The sequence below is a fragment of the Gastrolobium bilobum genome, unplaced genomic scaffold, assembly GCF_033153095.1.
Source record: "Gastrolobium bilobum isolate Gb01-03AN ecotype WA unplaced genomic scaffold, APGP_CSIRO_Gbil_v1 utg966, whole genome shotgun sequence".
In the NCBI taxonomy this organism is placed as follows: domain Eukaryota; kingdom Viridiplantae; phylum Streptophyta; class Magnoliopsida; order Fabales; family Fabaceae; genus Gastrolobium; species Gastrolobium bilobum.
In genome coordinates, this window is record NW_026899514.1 from 346,877 (window position 1) to 367,149 (window position 20,273).

The 20,273-nt window shown below is 36.5% G+C and overlaps 1 protein-coding gene and 1 pseudogene across 1 annotated transcript; one reads left to right on the top strand and one right to left on the bottom strand.

The window, feature by feature from the left end:
* The first annotated feature begins 1,412 nt into the window (after positions 1–1,412).
* Positions 1,413–7,060, top strand: LOC133290825 (kinesin-like protein KIN-14K; annotated as a pseudogene).
* A 1,904-nt stretch (positions 7,061–8,964) lies between these two features.
* Positions 8,965–10,601, bottom strand: LOC133290879 (uncharacterized). Its single transcript, XM_061489022.1, has 4 exons — positions 10,467–10,601; positions 9,847–10,049; positions 9,674–9,737; positions 8,965–9,400 (listed from the first exon to the last, which is right to left on the bottom strand). Exons 2-4 carry the CDS (start codon positions 9,996–9,998, stop codon positions 9,110–9,112), a joined length of 507 nt encoding a protein of 168 aa, XP_061345006.1. The 5' UTR covers positions 9,999–10,049; positions 10,467–10,601; the 3' UTR covers positions 8,965–9,109.
* Between the last annotated feature and the right edge of the window lie 9,672 nt (positions 10,602–20,273).

Sequence of the window (20,273 nt, forward strand, 5' to 3'; positions counted from 1 at the left end):
ATGATAAAGACGCATGCAATCATCAAAGCGAATACACATATGCATGCCTTGATCACATATCATCACCGCGAATTGGTTTAGTGGATATTTGAGGTATCACAAGAAATTAACCTTCTTCTTTTTTTCACAAGTGCATGCTTTGATTTTTTATTTCAATTTTAATTTTTCTTGGAACAAAGAGAAAGTCTTGTTAATTTATAGAAACTAAATAATAAAAATATCCAAAAAAAAGAAACTAAATAATAATAGTTTCAGCACACGGTGCAAATCCTAGATTGATTGGGAAAGATTTCACTTAATTAGTAATCACAATTCACAACACAAAGAACACAAACCGTCACACTTGATTCTTCAACGCGTGGCACCACTGTTATCTCATGGTGCTGGCCTAATGGATCGTGACGTAGAGAGTGTTGCTCTCCTATTTTCTCGGACCAGTCTTTCATCTTTCTCATTTTTTTCAGTTATCTCACCAATGTTACACCCATGACCCAGTAGCAATACTATAACATATAAAAATCAAATAATTAAAAATACATTATATACGTAAAATAAAATAAAATAAAATAAAGAATCCAATGGATATCTCCTCAATCTTAACTAACCCAACAACAACCATCTTTGATTCAACGTGAAAGTCTCCCTGCATTCTCATCTGTGTTTTTTTTTTTTCTCTTTTCAATTCTTCTTCTTTCTCCTTCTTTTTATTTGTCCTCCTTCATGTTGCTGTTTTTATAATTTTCACATTCTTGAAGTGTCAACAAGCTAAACTCAAAAGGGAAGGTTTGGCTTGGATTTATGCATTCTGAAAACCAATAAGCATATGTTAGGTAATTTTCACATTCTTTGAATATTAATTTGAAAATCTTGAAATTTGGAATACAATGTTGAATTGAGAAACATTGCATACAAAAAAAAGTTGTCTTTTTTAACTCCAACCTTCTCGGACGTTTTCTTCTTTAGGATTGTTTTTTTGTGATGGTGAGAAAGACAGCGACATATTTAAAGTGTAAAAAGATTTTGCCTTTTCTATTCTGAAGGGTTGTTTGATTTTGTGTAGTGCTATAGAATACGCATGCTATGGTCCCTTGTTATTTCCCTCTTAGTTTCTTCTACTAGTCTTCTTACCTCTTGAATAGCGAGGTCTTACGTGCCTATGGCTTTAACTAGTAAATGGAATTGGAATCATAATGTTTTGTTTGTGGTGGCTGCACTGCATTGTGTTGTGTAATTTAATTCAGAGTCCCATGAATCTAACTTTTACTTTTCTTGGGGTGCATGTGTATGGATTGGATATTAATTTCAGGCTTTCAGCTTTCAAGAGTTTCTAGGGTGATATGATACAATGGGAATTTATTTGACACGTGTATTCATGAAAACCTGAAGTTACGTGTCCCTCCAGGAACCTAGTCATGAATTCCCCATCTAATAACCACAATACAGAACCCAGAGAATTGGGTAGCCCAAATACCATTTCCAATGGAATTAATAAAAATGGGTATTTAGTTTCCATTCCAGGTGAGGTGGAAGGTATGGACCTCTTAGTACTTTGCATGTTATATGTGTTCATTCATGTGATAATGATATCTTTCTATTTGAATATTTTCAGCCAAACATCGAGTACTTTTGGTTCAGTGGTTAACTACTCTTCTTCCTTCATTGTACTTTCCAATAAATATCACGGATGATGACTTAAGAACGTGCTTGAGCAATGGCACAGTTTTGTGCCAGATACTGAACAAGCTACGACCTGATTTCGTGAATGTGGTAACACTTTTTAACCTTTTAATTAACCCAAAACTATTAATTGACAACTTTATTTTAGATATACCTTTCAGTCTTGATTCTCTTTGTTAGGTTAGTGAAGATGGTCATACTCTGCCATCACAATCAGAGAATCTTAAAACATTTCTGGAAGCTTTGGATGGATTGGGATTGCCCCGGTTTGAAATATCAGACCTAGAGAAGGTATAAAAGACCTGACTTTGTGTCATGGATTCAAATTATAGTTCCAGAACAAAATTTTCTTTGGAGACAGTTACAAAATTGTAATGGGGCATTTATATCTATTTTTGGGATCATAGTTTTATGCATAGCATTAGTTTTGTTGATGTATGAGTTTTTTTTCATGAGCATTGTATCTTTCTTTGTGTAGGGATCTATGAAGGCTGTTGTGGATTGCCTTCTAACACTTAGAGCGAAAAGTTTGCAGAATGCTTTTGGAGATAATATTTCTGGAATTAAATCCAACACAGCAAGCCCTCGTGGGAATGCACCTTCCAATTTTCTTTTTTCTCCACGATCTGGCGATGACCAGTCCAAGTTTCAACGTGTTTTGAGTAGCCCAGTTATGCAGGGTCCGGTGAATTCTATTCAACTCAGCCTCTACCTTCTCTCTCTCTCTCTCTGTGTGCATGTGTGTATGCATATGGAGATAATGAGATACAATTTCCTAAACGTGTTTTACATGGTTATATGGTTTTGTCTTTAAGTGATTGATTCTACTTATTTGTATCTTCTGCAGTGTCATCAGCTTCATTAATACACCAGGTTGGTCATAAGTTCCATGAGGTGTTTCAACTGAAACCTGGAAGCTATGCTGATCTTCCTCCTGCAAAAATATCAGAAATGATGAAGTCAAACAGTTTAGATGTAAGTTCTCAAAGTCAATCCACACACACACAAAACATAGAGAGAGATTTATAGTTTATTTATGTATATAGATATAAATATATATGATACATCACTGATTTATTGCAGAATGCTCCCACTCAGTCGCTTCTGAGTGTTGTGAATGGTATTCTTGAAGAAAGTGTAGAAAGAAGAAACGGAGAAATACCTCATGTATGGCTTTGGAGACTTCGGTTTGGTGTTACATATGTTCATTAACTCATTCATGAAACTACATGTATAAATCCATGCAAATGACTTGCACCACATACACATCTAACACACACAGTTTCATAAGTATTGTCTATTATCTTTGTTGTTCCAGCGTGTGGCTTGCTTGTTGAGAAAGGTTACTCAGGAGATTGAGCGGCGCATGTCATCTCAAGCAGAACATTTAAGAACTGTATGTCCATTACATTATTTTCAAAAGCTAGTTACTTTGTTTTCTTAGTAGTTTTCATCATATAACTATCTTACCCTCTCTCTGCCTTCAGCAAAACAATCTCTTTAAGGCTCGAGAAGAAAAATATCAATCGAGAATAAGAGTGCTCGAGGCGATTGCATCTGGAACTAAAGAAGAGAGCGAGGTAACACCAATCCATTTTATATTCCTTCATATTTTGCTCTTTGGTATGAGTTTTCTATTGATCAAAGGGAACTTTTGTAACAGATTATTGCTAGCCAGCTTCAGCAGTGGAAGGTAAATGTTTCCTTTGCACAATATGCAACATATTGATACACTTGTAGAGACAGTACAAGACAAGAGGTTTTGATTAAATTGTTTTCCTGATATGGGATCTTTGGCCCTTCAATACAGGTTGAGAAGATCAAAGAGGAAGAAAAGATGGCAGATGAAAAAGATGTTACTAGGTTGATGAAAGAGCAGGAGGACAAAATTATGGAAATTTCAGCATTGGAAACAACCAAAAAAACATACGAAATAGAATGCATGCAGTTGAAAGCAGAAGCTAAAAGTGCTGAAGCAGAATTGAAACAGAAGTCTCAAGAATATGAGCATCAATTGGAAGAAATAAGAAATAAGGTTAAAGAGCTTGAGGCTTCTTCTGATTCAAAATATCAGAAGTTGAACATGGAAGAGAACCAATTGCAGGAGGACAAGAATATGGAAATTTCAGCATTGAAGCAAGAACTGGAAACAACCAAGAAAACATATGAAGTACAATGTTTGCAATTGGAATCAGAAGCTAAGGGTGCTGAGGCAAAATTGAGACAAAAGTCTCAAGAATATGAGCATCGATTGGAAGAATTAAGAAATAAGGTTAAAGAGCTTGAGGCTTCTTCTGATTCAAAAAATCAGAAATTGAACATGGAAAAGAACCAATTGCAGGAGGACAAAAATATGGAAATTTCAACATTGAAGCAAGAACTGGAAGCAACCAAAAAAGCATATGAAGCACAATGCTCGCAATTGGAATCAGAAGCTAAGGATGCTGAGGCTGAATTGAGACAGAAGTCTCAAGAATATGAGCATCGATTGGAAGAATTAAGAAATAAGTTTAAAGAGCTTGAGGCTTCTTCTGATTCAAAAAATCAAAAACTGAACATGGAAAAGAACCAATTGCAGGACGACAAAAATATGGAAATTTCAAGATTGAAGCAAGAACTGGAAACAACCAAAAAAGCGTATGAAGCACAATGCTCACTGTTGGAAGCAGAAGCTAAGGATGCTGAAGCAGAATTGAGACAGAAGTCTCAAGAATATGAGCATCGATTGGAAGAACTAAGAAATAAGGTTAAAGAGCTTGAGGCTTCTTCTGCTTCAATATATCAAAAGTGGAGCATGGAAAAGAACCAATTGAAGACTACTATAAATTTTCAATTTAGTTCCCTACAGGTATACTTACAAATGTGTTAATGTCAATGTTATCGTCGTGATGTCAAACATTACAATTTTGTATTGAATTTGCAAACATCCAGAAATTGAAATTATCTTGGGAATCCATTAAGCATGATGTTATGAAAGAGCAAACGGTTTATGCAGAGGAGTATAATCGATTAGGTAGGCCTTGTTATTAGAATGTCATTTCAGTGTTCCACCTTCCTTTATTTTTGGGAAAGTCTCTGATTATTTGATTGTAAATTGTTCAGGAGTAAATCTTAAGTCAGTGGTACAAGCAGCTGAGAACTACCAAGAAGTTCTTGCTGAAAATCAAAAATTGTTTAATGAAGTTCAAGAGTTAAAAGGTGGCATTATCTGTGTCTGTCTATTACGTTATTGATGTAGGTGTACTGTGAATTCACATAAAGTTTTTTTTTATATACAGGAAATATCAGAGTATATTGTCGAATTAGACCATTTCTTTCAGGGAAAAATGAAAAACAGTCTATTGTAGAACACATTGGTGAAAATGATTTGGTCGTGGCAAATCCCACCAAAGAAGGGAAAGATGCTCTTAGATCATTCAAGTTTAATAAGGTTTTCGGCCCTGCCTCAACTCAAGGTTTATTTCTATATACTCATCATTTTTAAGATTAGGCTATGGATGGGTATCCAATATCTGTAGATGAAAAATTTTGCATCATGATTCCTGTGTGTTTAGATTACAGTTTACATTCTGATGTTGTACTCATTATACTGATCTGAATGATGCAGTGGAGGTTTACTCTGACATCCACTCCCTTATAAGATCAGTACTCGATGGATATAATGTATGTATATTTGCTTATGGCCAAACTGGTTCAGGAAAAACTTACACAATGGTATGAAACCTCTGGACTTATTGATTTCATCTCATACATCATGCATGTAAAGGAATTCCTCATTATATAAGATGCCAACTTTTCTCAGACTGGTCCAAATGGAGCTACAAGTGAGAATCTTGGTGTTAATTATCGAGCTCTGAATGACCTTTTCAAAATTTCCACAAGTAGAGCAAGCACCATAATCTATGAGGTTGGGGTTCAAATGGTTGAGATATATAATGAACAAGTGCGTGACTTGTTATCAACTGAGGGTTCTGCAAAAAGATATCCTTTTTCCAAAAACTTTGATCAGTTTCTACTTTGCATGAACTTTCTTCTTCTAGTTTCTTCTTCTTTGATTTCCTTGATTTGCACACACTTGGGATATTGACTCAGACTCAATCCAAGGGTATAGCAGTACCTGATGCTAGCATGTACCCTGTCAAATCACCTTCAGATGTCATTAAGCTAATGGATATTGGACTTAAAAATAGAGCCATGGGAGCAACTGCTATGAATGAAAGAAGTAGCCGTTCTCACAGGTTAGACCCTTTCTTTCTTTCCTAAACATTAAACGTTGAAATGAAAGCTTTCTGTTATATGATGAAATCACATAAACTTATGTGTACAGTGTGGTCTCAATTCATGTTCGTGGGAAGGAATTGAAGTCTGGTTCTATTCTACTTGGTAATCTTCATTTGGTAGATTTGGCAGGAAGTGAAAGGGTAGATCGCTCTGAAGTAACTGGGGATAGGCTTAAGGAAGCACAACATATAAACAAATCACTATCTGCTCTTGGAGATGTTATTTTTGCACTTTCTCTAAAGAGCTCCCATGTACCCTACAGAAACAGCAAGCTTACTCAACTTCTGCAAACTTCTCTTAGTAAAATCTTTTGTTCATCATTTATTTATGCAAACATGCCTTGCTTTGCTATTTCGGTTTAGGTTTTCTTTTAAGCTTCTACTAGACTACATTTGAATCTTGTCTTTGATTTTACTGCACAGGTGGTCAAGCAAAGACACTCATGTTTGTCCAAATTAATTCAGATGTAAGTTCATTCTCTGAAACACTCAGTACTTTAAAGTTTGCTGAGAGGGTTTCTGGAGTTGAACTAGGAGCTGCACGAAGTAGCAAAGAGGGCAGAGATATCAGAGAATTAATGGAACAGGTACTTAACTTTTTGTGTTACTTACTTTTCAGCTTTTTGTGAATGCATCAAAATGCTTTTCAGTCGATCTAATATTCATTTTACACTTTGAGATTAGAAGTTTACCAAAGAGCTAATTATCTTCTTCCTTGTCTGACCTTGCAGGTGGCTCAAATGAAGAACACTATTTTGAAAAAAGATGAGGAGCTTGAGCGGCTACAATTACTTAAAGGTGCTCTTAAGGGAAACCAAAAACCATTAAGTGGAGATCATAAGTACCTTGAAGCTGATACCAAGCAATCAATGGATAACCATATACACCACGATGAATTTCTCCATCAATCCGAAACTTCTGGGGGAGATATAGGTAATATTGCTTCAAACGCAGAAACTCTGGGACTTTCAGATGCAGAATTTGAAGAAAGATTGAGTGATAATTCTGACAATGATCTTGCTCCGGGCACAGAAACTGATGCTTCTTCTGAAAATTCCATTCACAATGAAGGCTCAAAATCATCAGATAAGATGGAGAAGTAAGTAGTTCTTATATACAATTACACAGTTTTGGCTACTGCCCTTTAAATTCCTGCTAAACAATTTTACTAAAGCTTCCTATTAGAAAGGGAATTCTTCATTGACTAGGTAGGAACTTTAACACAGATATTAATTGAAAGCATAATCTCAAGTTATATATATAGATACACACACACACTTGTTATCTAAATAGATGTATTTTCCATGAGCCATCTGATGACAACTTTGTGATTGCTTTCCTAATACCAGTCTTATTTCTTTTTTAAATTCGTTCCTAATACATTGTTCAGGCTATTGCACATAGACCCATTCAGTACTATATAGCAAATCAGTTTGATGCATGTTAAATGTTGCATATACATTTATGTGAGTAGATGCATGTGTGCACTTATTCATAAATCTTGGACAGGGAACAGTCAGAGAAGATCAACATCTGTATCATTTAGTAGTAATGCTTAAAATTAATATGCATGGCATTTAATTTTTTTTTTTGATGCAGATCTAAAGCAATACCCAAAAATGTTCAAGCGATACGGAAATTAGGTCGAATCTCATCATCTACCACGAGTACAGTAAAGGATAGTCCCGTGAAGAAGTCGCCAGGTATGTAATGTAACAATAGAGAGGGTATGAATACTATATTAACCATTTCCTTTTTAAAATCTCTTATCTTTGAATTTTCAACTTTCTTCACAAAATTACTTTCAGGTATAAAAAAAAGCGCCAGTATTGGCCACCAGCTTAAAGCTCCGAAACGGTGGCAGTAAAGTAGGAGGCAGTAGTTATAATTCATTTATAATCTCGAGAGTTTGACGCGCATTATGTAAATATAATTATTTCATTAGTAAGTTCTAATACTTGACTTTTGGTCACATTGGTGACATTTTTATGTGGATATTGTAACCAATTTTGTATTCATTTGTGGATACTATAAATACTTTAGGAGCTAAATTGCATCAGTTTAAATGGTAAAAGATAATGATATACGTTCAACAAGTTCATGTGCGTAGAACAGTAAGTCACGATAATCATTTACGTTTAGAATAATCCTTATTGTTAGGTCCTTTTCCTAAGATTTTCGCCTTCCAACTTGCCCCCTCCTGAGTTCTGGATGAAGGAGAAAGCCCTATCCGACTTCACAATTCAGCTCATATGGGCCTTATTTATGAATTGTGCTGTCCCAACATCAACAACTAATCATTTTAGAAAAATTAAAAAAAAAAAGCACTTTTTGTGTTTGCCACATTCCCACTAACATGCATATCGGACATAGCTGACTCATCTCATCTCATCTCTCGGTCACCTTTTACACCACTCAACGACACCCTTTCACATCAGCAAATACTAATCCTCCATTTTCCAACAAATCATTCAACCAGACAATGATTAAAATACAAGACAAAATCCCCTCAAATCTGTGACCATGAAACGCGCTCCGTTGCTCCCTAAGACCCTTCCTAAAAAAGCATTAGTTTTCTTCCCATGTCTTTCTCTATAAAGCGCGCAATCATGGTAGCACTAATAAATAAACTCCTCACCTTTTTTTAGTGGTACAGTGCTATCTATACACAACTCTCTTTGAGATTATCAAATAGGCAACAACTTTAAACAGAGAGACACCCACAAAAAATAATAATATACAAAATTCCAAAGATTAATACTCAATTTCCTCCAAATTACAATTACTGAAGAGAGGATCTGAGTGACACACTGAATGATTATAACCTAAAGACACAAGAAAAAGGCTTTTCTTGCCTTTTTCTTTCCCTGCCTTGTCCTCTTTTATTGATAAATAAATAAAAAAACCTCCCCATCTCAAATGTACATGACACCATACTCATGAGAACAACTTGCACAGACCATTTATATACACATAGTGCTCTTAACAACATGAAATTAAGATTAGCTTTCATAAGAAAAAAAAAAAAAAAAACAACTTCTCTGCTATTTGAACTTGACTGACTTTTAGTCCTCTACCTTTTTTTTCTCTGCTTCCTGGTATTGGGTTCTCTCTTTTTCTTCTATTTATTTCCTTTATTCTTCAAAAATGGATTATGCTACCGCAGAGATGCTGCAGTTGCTCCTATCTCTTCTAAGGCAGTCAAAACCTTCGATCCTCACAGCAGCTGGTGTGTGACCAAATTTCATAGGAGCACAACCTCGAGCTGAAGAGGATGATGGCGAAGAGGGTGTCACGGTAAATGGATTAAAATTCCTATTCCCATCCCCAAATTGCTCATCTTGGATTACAGGATTTGAAGCCCTGCTAGGTGGAGATCCACAGAAAAATGGTGGCGACGATGCCACCACTTGGACCCCGGATCTTTCTGGATAACAGCTTTCCTACAAATAAATCAAATTGAAAAAGAAATCTTTGGTTAGATTATTTGAACCCCATGACAAAAAATGATGATAAAAATGCTATCATCAAAATTAATACATAAGCTTTGATCACAAACCATCACCAATTTGAGGTATCACAAGAAATTAACATTTTTTTTAATCATATAAAGTTAGTTTGTTTCTCAGGAAAATACTAGTACTATGAAAAATATGAAGATTGTGCAAGAAAGAAAACATTTTTCTATATATATGAAGATTGACATAGGGAATAACCTTAGGAAGGATGATATCCAAAAGCTCCGCCCCAATTCCTGAATCTTCGATCTCAGATTGGTAGCTGATTTTTTTGTGGGAACAAAGAGAAAGTGTTAATTTTTATAAAACGATTTGATTGAAAAATCAAAAAGATTGACTTAAAAATAAAAATAAAAAAATTAGAGAACTACCTGATGGGACGCCTCAAGGGTCTGATGTGGTTGTTAATGGAAGAGTGGTTTAACAGACCCAATCGACGAGGTTTAGGACACACCACTGATTCCATCCTCATCTCCTCACAGCTTGTCAAGGTGTTCTTCTTTTGGTACCCGTAGCAATTCATCTTTCCTCTCTTTGATACCTCGTTAAAACCACAGATCTTGACAAGGAACACCTGCAACCACAAATGAAAAACAAAAATAAAAAAATTAATCATACAAATCCTTTGGTCGTTGAAAAGTAAGAGAAAAATTTGAACGAAATCCAATGAAATCATAGACCTACACAAAGAATAAAAGAAACCCATTTTAACAATTTTCCTAGCACTTTAAGAAATCCACATAGGCTTAAAAAAAACTGAGAGTTGAAATCAAACATGCTAGAAACCAACCGTCTGAAAGCTTGTTCAGCAGCTGAACAAATCCACAGAGGCTTTAAAGTTTGAGACTTTACACACACACACACACGCGCAAAAGAACAAAAGTGAATTTAAACACCTAAGCTAAGTTTTCAAGTGTCTAACAAGACAAAGATGGAACCTTCATCTTCATGGGCCAAAAACACAAAACAGGTATTGAGAGATAGAGGGTACCTGAGCTGCCACAGAGTCAGAGGCTCCCCTAAGAGGAGAAGACGAAGAAGACACAAAATTTGGGCAAAGCAGAGAAAGAGAGGATGGGAGAGAGGATAGAGAGGGGTGTTGGCTGGGTATTCATAGACAGAGAACTGAAGAACAAGAATGTGATACAGTACAGGCAAGTGCACAGTCAGTGATGTAAGAACGCACTTGTGGAGCGTTGGATTGATGATTGAGATCTCTGATTCTGTTATGTGTTGACTTTGACTTTTTGTTCGGTGACACGGAGAAAGAGAAGTGATCTGATCCACACGTGGTGCCTGTCTGCCTCTTAAAATTGTTTTCTCTTTTTTGCCCTTTGGTTCCGCCGAGAGAAACATGGAGCTCTGTCAAACACATTGTGCTGTCCTCTGTTTCTGATTGCACTCTTCATAAGGTGCATGTGTGTATTTATTTATCGTGCCTTAAAACACCAATTTTCTGGCAAAAAAATTAATTTATTATTTTTTTAATAAAAAATTACGAATAAGTTGTCGTTTTGCAAAAAATTACGAATCTATAGCACCCAAACACGCCCACATGGGGCGTGTTCTGATGGAGAGAGACACGCCCATGTGGGGCGTGAGCTTGTGAAAGAAACACGCCCAAGGTAGGGCGTGTGTGGCAAGAGAGACACGCCTAGGATAGGGCGTGAGCTATGAAGCAAACACGACAAAGGAAGGGCGTGTTCCAGGAGAGAGACACGCCCACGATAGGGCGTGTTATCCGCGGTGTATATAAATCCGTTGGTTTAATTACCTGACCCTCCACGGGCAACCTTGGACGTGTGCACAACATTTCATGCTTAATTTTGTGGGAGTGCTCTCAACCACAATTGCTTCTTGATGCTCCTTCATGAGGTAGCGCTTGATTGCCATCTGAGCCTCTTTTTTGGATGTAAATTGTTGGTTAACAAACAACTTTTCTCCCAATTGCCAAGGACCCTGGATTGAACCCGAACTCTGCGTCCATGATTGTGCCTCACTCGGATAATCCCAATCAATATATGTGTGATGTGGAATTTCTGACCAAAAAGGATCAACAGGTGCATCGCCTACATGTACTACGTAATAATAATAATAGAATTGAATTATTTTCTTAATCAAAAATTGCAACAACCAAACTGTCAGTATATTAATTGATAGCATACCTTCAGGATGTTCTGGTACTTGACTCGATGTTGTGCCATGATGTACAACGATACGAGACTCCCCCAAATCATGCACTGGTTGAAGTTCAGTACCAGACCTGCCACATTCTTCGTCATTGTCCGATGCACTCGCATCCTCTAAAAGAAGACGATCCTCTATTGCAATATTTTCCTCATCATCTTCGTCATACTCCTCATCCATAACCCAAGTAGGGTCATGTTCATCTTCCTCAGACATGTTAACAGCAGGAACAACAGGAACAACAGATGATGATGCATTAAGAGGAGAAGTAGACCTAACTGACCTCATTGGTATGACAACTTCCTCCGCGGTTGTAGTATCCACATACAACTCTAAGAAATCCTTTCTACACTGGTTCAAGAACTCTTCCATTACCATATCGATGTCTTCGTCATCGACCACTTGCAAGCTAATGTATTGTTCACGTTGCCATAACCTTGCCGTGACAAGAGTGATCAATTGGTTGTCTTGAAGACATAATTTTTGACGTATTTTCTGATGCAGCTCAGCAACCGTTGAGTTTCGTTTAATACGTGATGTCCTTTTCTCCCCTACAAAAATAACACCACGACGACCTTCTTCTTTCCTACCGTTAAAATATAGAACGGCACGAATAGTATCAGAATTCGCACTCATTTTTAAAAACAAACAACTTTAAAAGATAAAACAAAATATGAGTAAACAAGTGCAAACTATCAGAGAGTTTAGCATAACAATGACAGAATTGTGAAGAGTGTGTAGGGGGTGGGTGTTTAAATAGCAGTCAGTTTAGTCACTCACGCCCATATTTGGGCGTGTCAACCCACTGAACACGCCTTATCTTAGGCGTGACCACACACGCCCTACGTAGGGCGTGTTTCCTTCTAAAGCTCACGCCCCATATGGGCGTGTCTCTCTCCATCAGAACACGCCCCATGTGGGCGTGTTTGGGTGCTATAGATTCGTAATTTTCTGCAAAACGACAACTTATTCGTAATTTTTTATTAAAAAAGTAATAAATTAATTTTTTTACCCCAATTTTCTTTCTTAAATCTAATTTCCATATATCAATCCAAAAAATATTTAAAAATTTATTCTATTTTCGTTGTGTTGTCCGAATTCCTTGTATCATCTTACACTAGATATTTTGTCCCTTCATTATAGCGGATTAAATTGGTGGGGACATTTTTACTTAGTAACTGATGGGTATGATTTATACTTTGCATTCAAATGATAATTGTTATTGGCAAGGTCAGCAGCGCCCCTAGGTCCGCAGAGATCTATTACTATTGTGGGCCTCTGACTCATTATATTTCCTTTTTCTTAGTAATTTGTTGCTTGAGCTCATAAATAGTTGTTGTTAGAATTTTCTAAATCGTATTTATATTCTCTTGTAAATTGAGTTACTTATAACGAGTGTCGGTGAGACGAATATAGTATAGGCAAGCTGAACGTAGCCTACATTGGGTGAACCAAGGTAAATCACTGTGTCATTTTTCTCTTCCTTTTCTGTTTTCTATTTCAGTTGTGTGTGTCGATTTCCAACACTTGGTATCAGAGTCAGGTTCCGATCGGGGTTCCTGTGACAACAGATTGAGATTTTTTCTTGGCGTAGAGAAGACTGCGAAGTTGATCTGAAAAGATATCAACTGCACAATCAGGGATCAAAGTTGAAAAGTTCAGAGGAAAGGGGTTCGAGTTATGGAACCGAAGATGGAGGCTTTGCTCGCCGATAGGGAGGTGTGATACATGATCGAAGATGAGAAGCCATATGTACCAACGAAAATAGTCGGTGACGGAACATCAGAGGTAGGCGAGTCAAAGGAGTTGAAGGCATGGATCAGAGATGATCAAAAGACGCGAAGCTTGATCTGGTTATACTTGGCAGATAATGTTCTGGTGAACGTGACTTCTGACAAGACCGTGAAGCATCTTAGAACGAAACTGAAAGGTCTCTATCAAAGCAAGTTACTCTTGAACAAGTTGTTCCTGCCAAGGAAGCTATATAATTTGAGGATGAGCAAATGTGATTCTTTCTTTTCTCATTTAAATGACTTTAATACTAATTGTGCGCAACTTTCGTCAATAGATGTCGACATGGACGAGGAAGATAAAGCTTGCACGTTGTTGTGTTCACTACCTAACTCTTGGGAGCACATCATTGTTTCAATCGCTATTGGTGTTAATAAACTGTCGTTCGAGACAGTTGTTGCTGCCTTATTATCTAAGGAGATGAGAGGGTAGGTTCTTAAGGTACCAGTAATAAGGCTCTGTTTGTTATAGGGAGGAGTGGTGACAGATCTAAATCTGGTTACAAAGGAAAATAGAGGGGAAGGTCTAAGTCCCGTGATAAATATGAAGTAAGGTGCTGGAGGTGCAAATTGGTTGGACACTTAAAAAGGAATTGAAGAAATAAAAGCGAGACCGGGAAGCAGGATGATCCACCATTTTCTGGTTCTGGTACAAAGAAGGATGATAGAGATAGCGCATGGGATCTATACATGGCATTTGACATTCATAGCGATTACAATGAATGGATTATTGATACTAGAGCATCCTTTCATATGACACCTCATATGGAGTGGTTATGCACTTATAAACCATATTCTGGCGGTACAATCAGTATGGGAGATGACACGACTCATGCTATTATGGGGAGTGGAAAGGTAAAGCTGAAGATGAATGACGAAACAGTCAATAATTTGCCAGACATGATGCATATTCTGGGGCTTACCAAAAATATGATCTCCATTGGAAGTATAGTAAATGTGGGTATCAATTTCAACAATGACAAGTATTCATGCAAGTTGACTTGGGGAGCTATGGTTGTTACAAAAGGAGAATGTCATGGCAAATTATGGAAATTGCTGGGTAGCACAGTGTTTAATGGTGAAAGCTACATATCTGAACAGGCAGATGAGGACATTGCAATGTTATGACATATGAGGTTGGGGCATATTGGTGGAAAATGTCTGGAGACTCTGACATCAAAGAAGCTGGTGGATGGAATTCTGAATTACTCTATAGGTTTTGGATTTTGCAAACATTGCCTGCACAAGAAGCAAAATTGGGTGTTTTTTGAAACCATAAGAGGAAAGGATCCTAAACCTGATACACAAGGACGTGTTTAGCCCCACACCAGTAGCATCACATGGAAAGTCAAGGTATTATGTTTGTTTTGCTGATGATTTTTCAATATATGTATGGTTATATTTATTGTGCAGCAAGGATGAAGTGTTTGAGAAATTTTGCGAGTTCAAGGCCTTGGTGGAAAATCAGTTTGACGAAAAAAATCAAGGTGCTAGCACCTAACAAAGGAGGAGAGTTATGTTCAGCAAAATTTGAGCAGTTATGTGCGAGCAGTGAGATTGCAAGGCAGAAGACTACGCCTTACTCACCTTAACATAATGGGGTAGCAGAGAGATTGGATATGTCTTTCATGGAAAAAGCACAAAGTATGTTGAGCGGTGCAGACTTGGCAACTGAGTTTTGAGTGAAGGCAGTGGCTACTACTTGCTATTTGAAGAACAGATCTCCTACATCGGCCTTGAAAGAGAAGACTCCATATGAAGCATTGTCGGGAAGAGGCCAGACATAACACATGTCAGAGTGTTAGGCTGTGAAACATATGTGCATGTACCCAAGGAGAAAAGAAGCAAGCTTGACTATAAATCAAAAAAGTGCATCTTTATTGGGTACAAGGATGGCGTCAAAGTTTACAAGTTGTGGAATCCAGATACTGAAAGTGTAACTTACAGAATAGAGTTGTGTTCAGGGAATCTAAGCCGAATCAGATTTTTTTGAAAGCTCCTGAAGAGCCATAGACAGTAGAGTTAGATGTGGGTTTGAAAAATGATACAGTAAACCCACAGGTTGGAGTGAAAAATTTAGATTCTGAAGTTGTTGAATATAACGGGATAGAAGATGAAGATTCTGAAATCAAGGCTGAAGTTGAAGCACTAGTGTTAAGGAGATCTATAGAGGAAAGAAGATAATATGAGAGGAATACACCTAATAATTATATTCTCTTTGCTATTGATGATAATTGTGCCCTGAGTATTACAGGTGATAATCCAAGCACTGTAAAACAAGCTAGGAACTCAGAGGATGCAAAATAGTTGAAGGAAGCCATAAAAGATGAGATGAAGTCTCTGATGAAAAAACAAACTTGAAGTTTGGTGAAGCTACTAGCAGACCAAAAGGCAATTGGTTGCAAGTGGGTATTCAAGAAAATTGTTGGTGCTAATAGGGAAGTAGAGCAATACAAGGCCCGGTTGGTTGCAAAGGGATATTCACATACAGAAGGGGTTGATTAGGGTGAGATGTTTTCACCTGTTGCAAAGTTAAACTCCATAAGGCTTGTTTTGTCTGTAGTAGCTGCATATGACTTAGAGGTGGAGCAACTGGATGTGAAGACGGGTTTCCTTCATAGTGATTTGGATGAGGTTATTTTCATGAAGTAACCAGAGGGGTTCGTAGCAAGAGGCAAAAAGGACAGAGTCTGCAAGCTGAATAAATCTTAGTGTGGCCTGAAACAGTCCCTCAGGAGGTGGTACTTGAAGTTTGACACCTATGTAGTGAAGCTTGACTTTAATCATTGTGATGTTGATCATTGTGTCTATGTGGAAAAAATATAACGTGAATTTGTTATTCTAACTTTGTATGTTGACAACATGCTACTTGTTGAAAACAGTTTGAAGATGATCAGCACTGTTAAAGGACTGCTAGTGAAACAGTTTGAAATGAAAGATCTAGGCGCTGCAAACGTGATCTTGGGGATACAAATCAATAAGGAGCGTGACAAAGGAAGGTTATAGCTTAATCAACGGAAGTACATAGAGGATATTCTGAAGAATTTCAAAATGATTGACTGTAAACTATTGTTGACTCTCATGTCTACCAGTTCCAAGTTATCGGTTGACTGGTGTCCCAATACTAAAGAAGAAAAAGAAGAGAAGATATTTGTTCCTTAAGCTAGTGTAGTTGAGAGTCTGATGTATGCCATGATTTGTACTCATCCTGATATTTCTCAAGCAGTGGGAATATTGAGCAGGTATATGTCCAAGCCAGGAAAGGAGCATTGGGACGACGATGAAGCTTGTGCTCCGTTATCTTTATGGTACATCTAACCTTGGGTTATGCTACGACGGCGTGAAAAGCTCAAGGGGACAAACACTATTAGAACTACGGTGCTTGGTTGATGCTTATTGGGGAAACGACATTGATAATAGAAGGTCTACAAGTGGATATGTTATTTTCTCATTCGGCGGAGCTTTCAGCTTGATGAGTAAGAGGCAGAGAACAATTATTTTATTTACTACAGAGGCAGAGTACATGGCCTTGACTCATGCTGTCAAGGAGGCTATTTGACTGCGTAGTTTGTTCAAAGAACTTGGCTTTGCACAAGGAGAAGTGACCGTTAAGTGTGATAGTTAGAATGCCATTTTCTTGGCTAAGAACCTAGGCTTTCATGTAAGGACCAAGTACATTGGCATACAATATCACTTCATCAAAGAGAAGATAGAACACAAGGTTGTGTTGCTGGAAAAAGTTGACACAAAGATGAACAGTGCTGACTTTCTGATCAAGACAGTGAATTCAAAGAAATTTGAATAATGTATAGCTGCATTGGAACTGAAGTAGGAGAATATTAGGTATGACTCATATTTCACATTTAGATGATAACTGTTGTTGGGTGGGGTCAGCAAAAAGCCAACTGGGGTCTCGCTCATTGTATTTTCTTTTTCTTAGTAGTTTGGGCTTGAGCTCATGAACAACTGTTGTTAGGGTTTTCTAAATCCTATTTGATTTTCTTGTAAACTGAATGACTTGTAACGAGTGTCGGTGAGACGAATATAGTATAGACAAGCTAGACGTAGCCTACATTGGGTGAACCAAGGTAAATCACTGTGTCATTTTTCTTTTTCTTTTCCTTTTATCTTTTCTATTTCAATTGTGTGTGTATGTCGATTTCCAACATTAACAAGATAATATTATTTGATTAGAATTCCATCTTAAAATCAAATTGTTATAATTCCAAAAATAAATTTCTTATACAATAAAGGTAAAAAAAATCAATTAAGACAGAGCAAATCATTAGAATAGATGAAATCAATATTTTTATTTGGTTTGGAATTTAGTTTTAAAATCAAGATTTCATACCTAAAGAGATTTATATCCCTTTTGTATGTATTTTACTCAATATCAAGAAAATATACAAAGTGTTTAAGAATCTTATAATAGGACACAACTGAAAAATACACCTAGAAAATCAAAAAATAAAAGGAAGAAATAAGAAGAAATAGAAACAACACCTAAACTGAAGTTAGAGTGCATACACATCTTATCAGCAACAAGATATAGAAAAAAACAATAGAGGAAAAGGAAAGATATCACCAATTTTGCACTTGACATCACTCAGTTAGTGGATTTCTTCACACGGACCCACAACCTCTTCTACTTCAAATAGAGCTTCACCATGCAAGATCTTCACTCCAGTGTTTGAATAAATCTTGAGAAACTAAACAGATCAAATTAAGTGCCTTGAGAAGGACAATAATTTTCCCTGAAGTAATGAGATGAGATTCTCAATGTATCACAGTATTACAAAATTTTGGTGCAAAAACCCTAAACATGGTGTTTTTGGAAAATCAAAGAGAAGAGAATGAGAGTCCGCAAACTTCGAGTGAATAATGTTATATATGTCAAGAGAATACCCCACACTTCAGGTATAACCATCACAGCTCATAAAACGATGTCGTTTCTTAGTTATGTCGCTAAAACATTAAAATGGAGATGGGGATGGGCCTAAGAAGAAATGGCACACTATCACAGTCCCAGATGCAGAAACATATAATGGATCAGCTAGCATACAATTAGCAATACCCATAGCCCATGTTTAGCAAATACTATTAACACAAACACACACATCCACACACATTTTTAATGAGTCAATCTTATTAAGTTGAGTTTTTAAGTTAGACTTAATTTGACTCATCTTAGTTTACTTTCACCCTTAATTCAAACACAATATCTACCCTAATAGGAAGATATAAAAATAATTATATAATCTAATACAATATGAAATGCAAGTTTTACTTTTGACTCAATTTAGAGGGTCGTACCCAATTTAGTAGTTTAAGACAAGTACCGAGATTTATTTACTTATTTTACATAAAATTTAGGGCGAGAAGAGGTTGTTAGATTAATATTTATTATTCGGTCAAAAAACTATAGCTATTAATCAATATGCAAGCAGCATAATTAAGTGTTCAATTTAATATAAACTCTATTTATTTTAAAGTTAGGATATATCCTAACCTCATTTAAAATTACAACTAGTATATGACCCGTGCGATGCACGAAGAAAAAAATTGACCAGTTTGTTGAAAATAAAATAAAATCGAGAATCGATTGTATAGCATTATACTCTAAAAAATATGTTTATCAGAGGGCGCCCAAGCCATTAATCCTTTCACAATCAAAAACCAATTATTTACGTGTAATAAATTTTCATATTTATACACACAAAAAATGGGTTCTTATACTTCATTTCAGATCACTTTTTTTGATGTGTGTGTGACATATATTAGATGACGATTTGAAAAACATTTCAGATACCACATTTAATGTGATAACAAATGTTTATTAGTTTAATTGCCTACATATGCATGATACATATATTTAATACATTATATTTAATCTTAATAAGATTAGTTTATATGCTTGTTTATTTTCATTTATCACAACAGTAAATCCAAATACCAGCAACACCAGAAGTTTTTGTTAGATTGTAAAAAATAAAATGTTGGCGGGAGGTGTTGTTGTCTGTCGTTGGTTAATCATAGCACCAGTAATTATCCATATCATCTGAAACAGTCAGAAATATTTTTTTTTAAACATGTTTCGTGTCTTAGTGTGCCAACGTACAAAACATAGTTCGAGTAGACAAAAAGAAATATTCATAAAATTAATCTGCATTGAAAATGAACAGTGGGATAATATCAAAAAACTACAGAACACTCTTGGCTAATATCTGTTGTTAAAATGTTTGAAAAGTGTCTGATTTCAGCATCTGCATCACAACCTGCACATGTTTTCCTACTACCATCCTCGTTTCCATTACAGTCCATTGCTGACGGTGGATGTGAAAGCTTCTCAACGGTGTATTTCTTAGAACGGCACCAAGAAAACTCTTGGATTTGTATCCTTTCCTTACGCAGCCACATACACCGGATGAAACACTTGACCCAGTGTCTGCATAGACTTAATTCGGTGGTCTCTTTCAAAGAACAAAACATATCAAATCCACAATTACGACGTTCCTGATCGGTTGAATTCATCAAAAGGACGAAATATACATACTTGGCTTCATTGTGACCGTTCCTCGCAGAAATTTTAAGTTTCTCCATAGCCATGTCATCCATCAATGAACTTGAATATTTTCGAAAATATTGTATCATCCCTTCGCGGTACAAAATTATTGGGCTGCCGCTTTCCCTACATCGTTTCAAGAACATCAATTGGCGCTCCTTATTAAACCTTCTAATTGGACACAATTCAAAATCGTAGAAGGTTGATTGGTTTTCATCCAAAGAATAATCTTCCACGACATGCCAATATGGTTTTTGTT

Coding starts and splice junctions, on each gene's coding strand:
- LOC133290879 (XM_061489022.1), bottom strand. CDS start 9,998: ATGAATTGCTACGGGTACCAAAAGAAGAACACCTTGACAAGCTGTGAG. Junction 9,738..9,846: donor CCCTTGAGGCGTCCCATCAG/GTAGTTCTCTAA, acceptor CAAAAAAATCAG/CTACCAATCTGAGATCGAAG. Junction 9,401..9,673: donor TGGATATCATCCTTCCTAAG/GTTATTCCCTAT, acceptor ATTTATTTGTAG/GAAAGCTGTTATCCAGAAAG.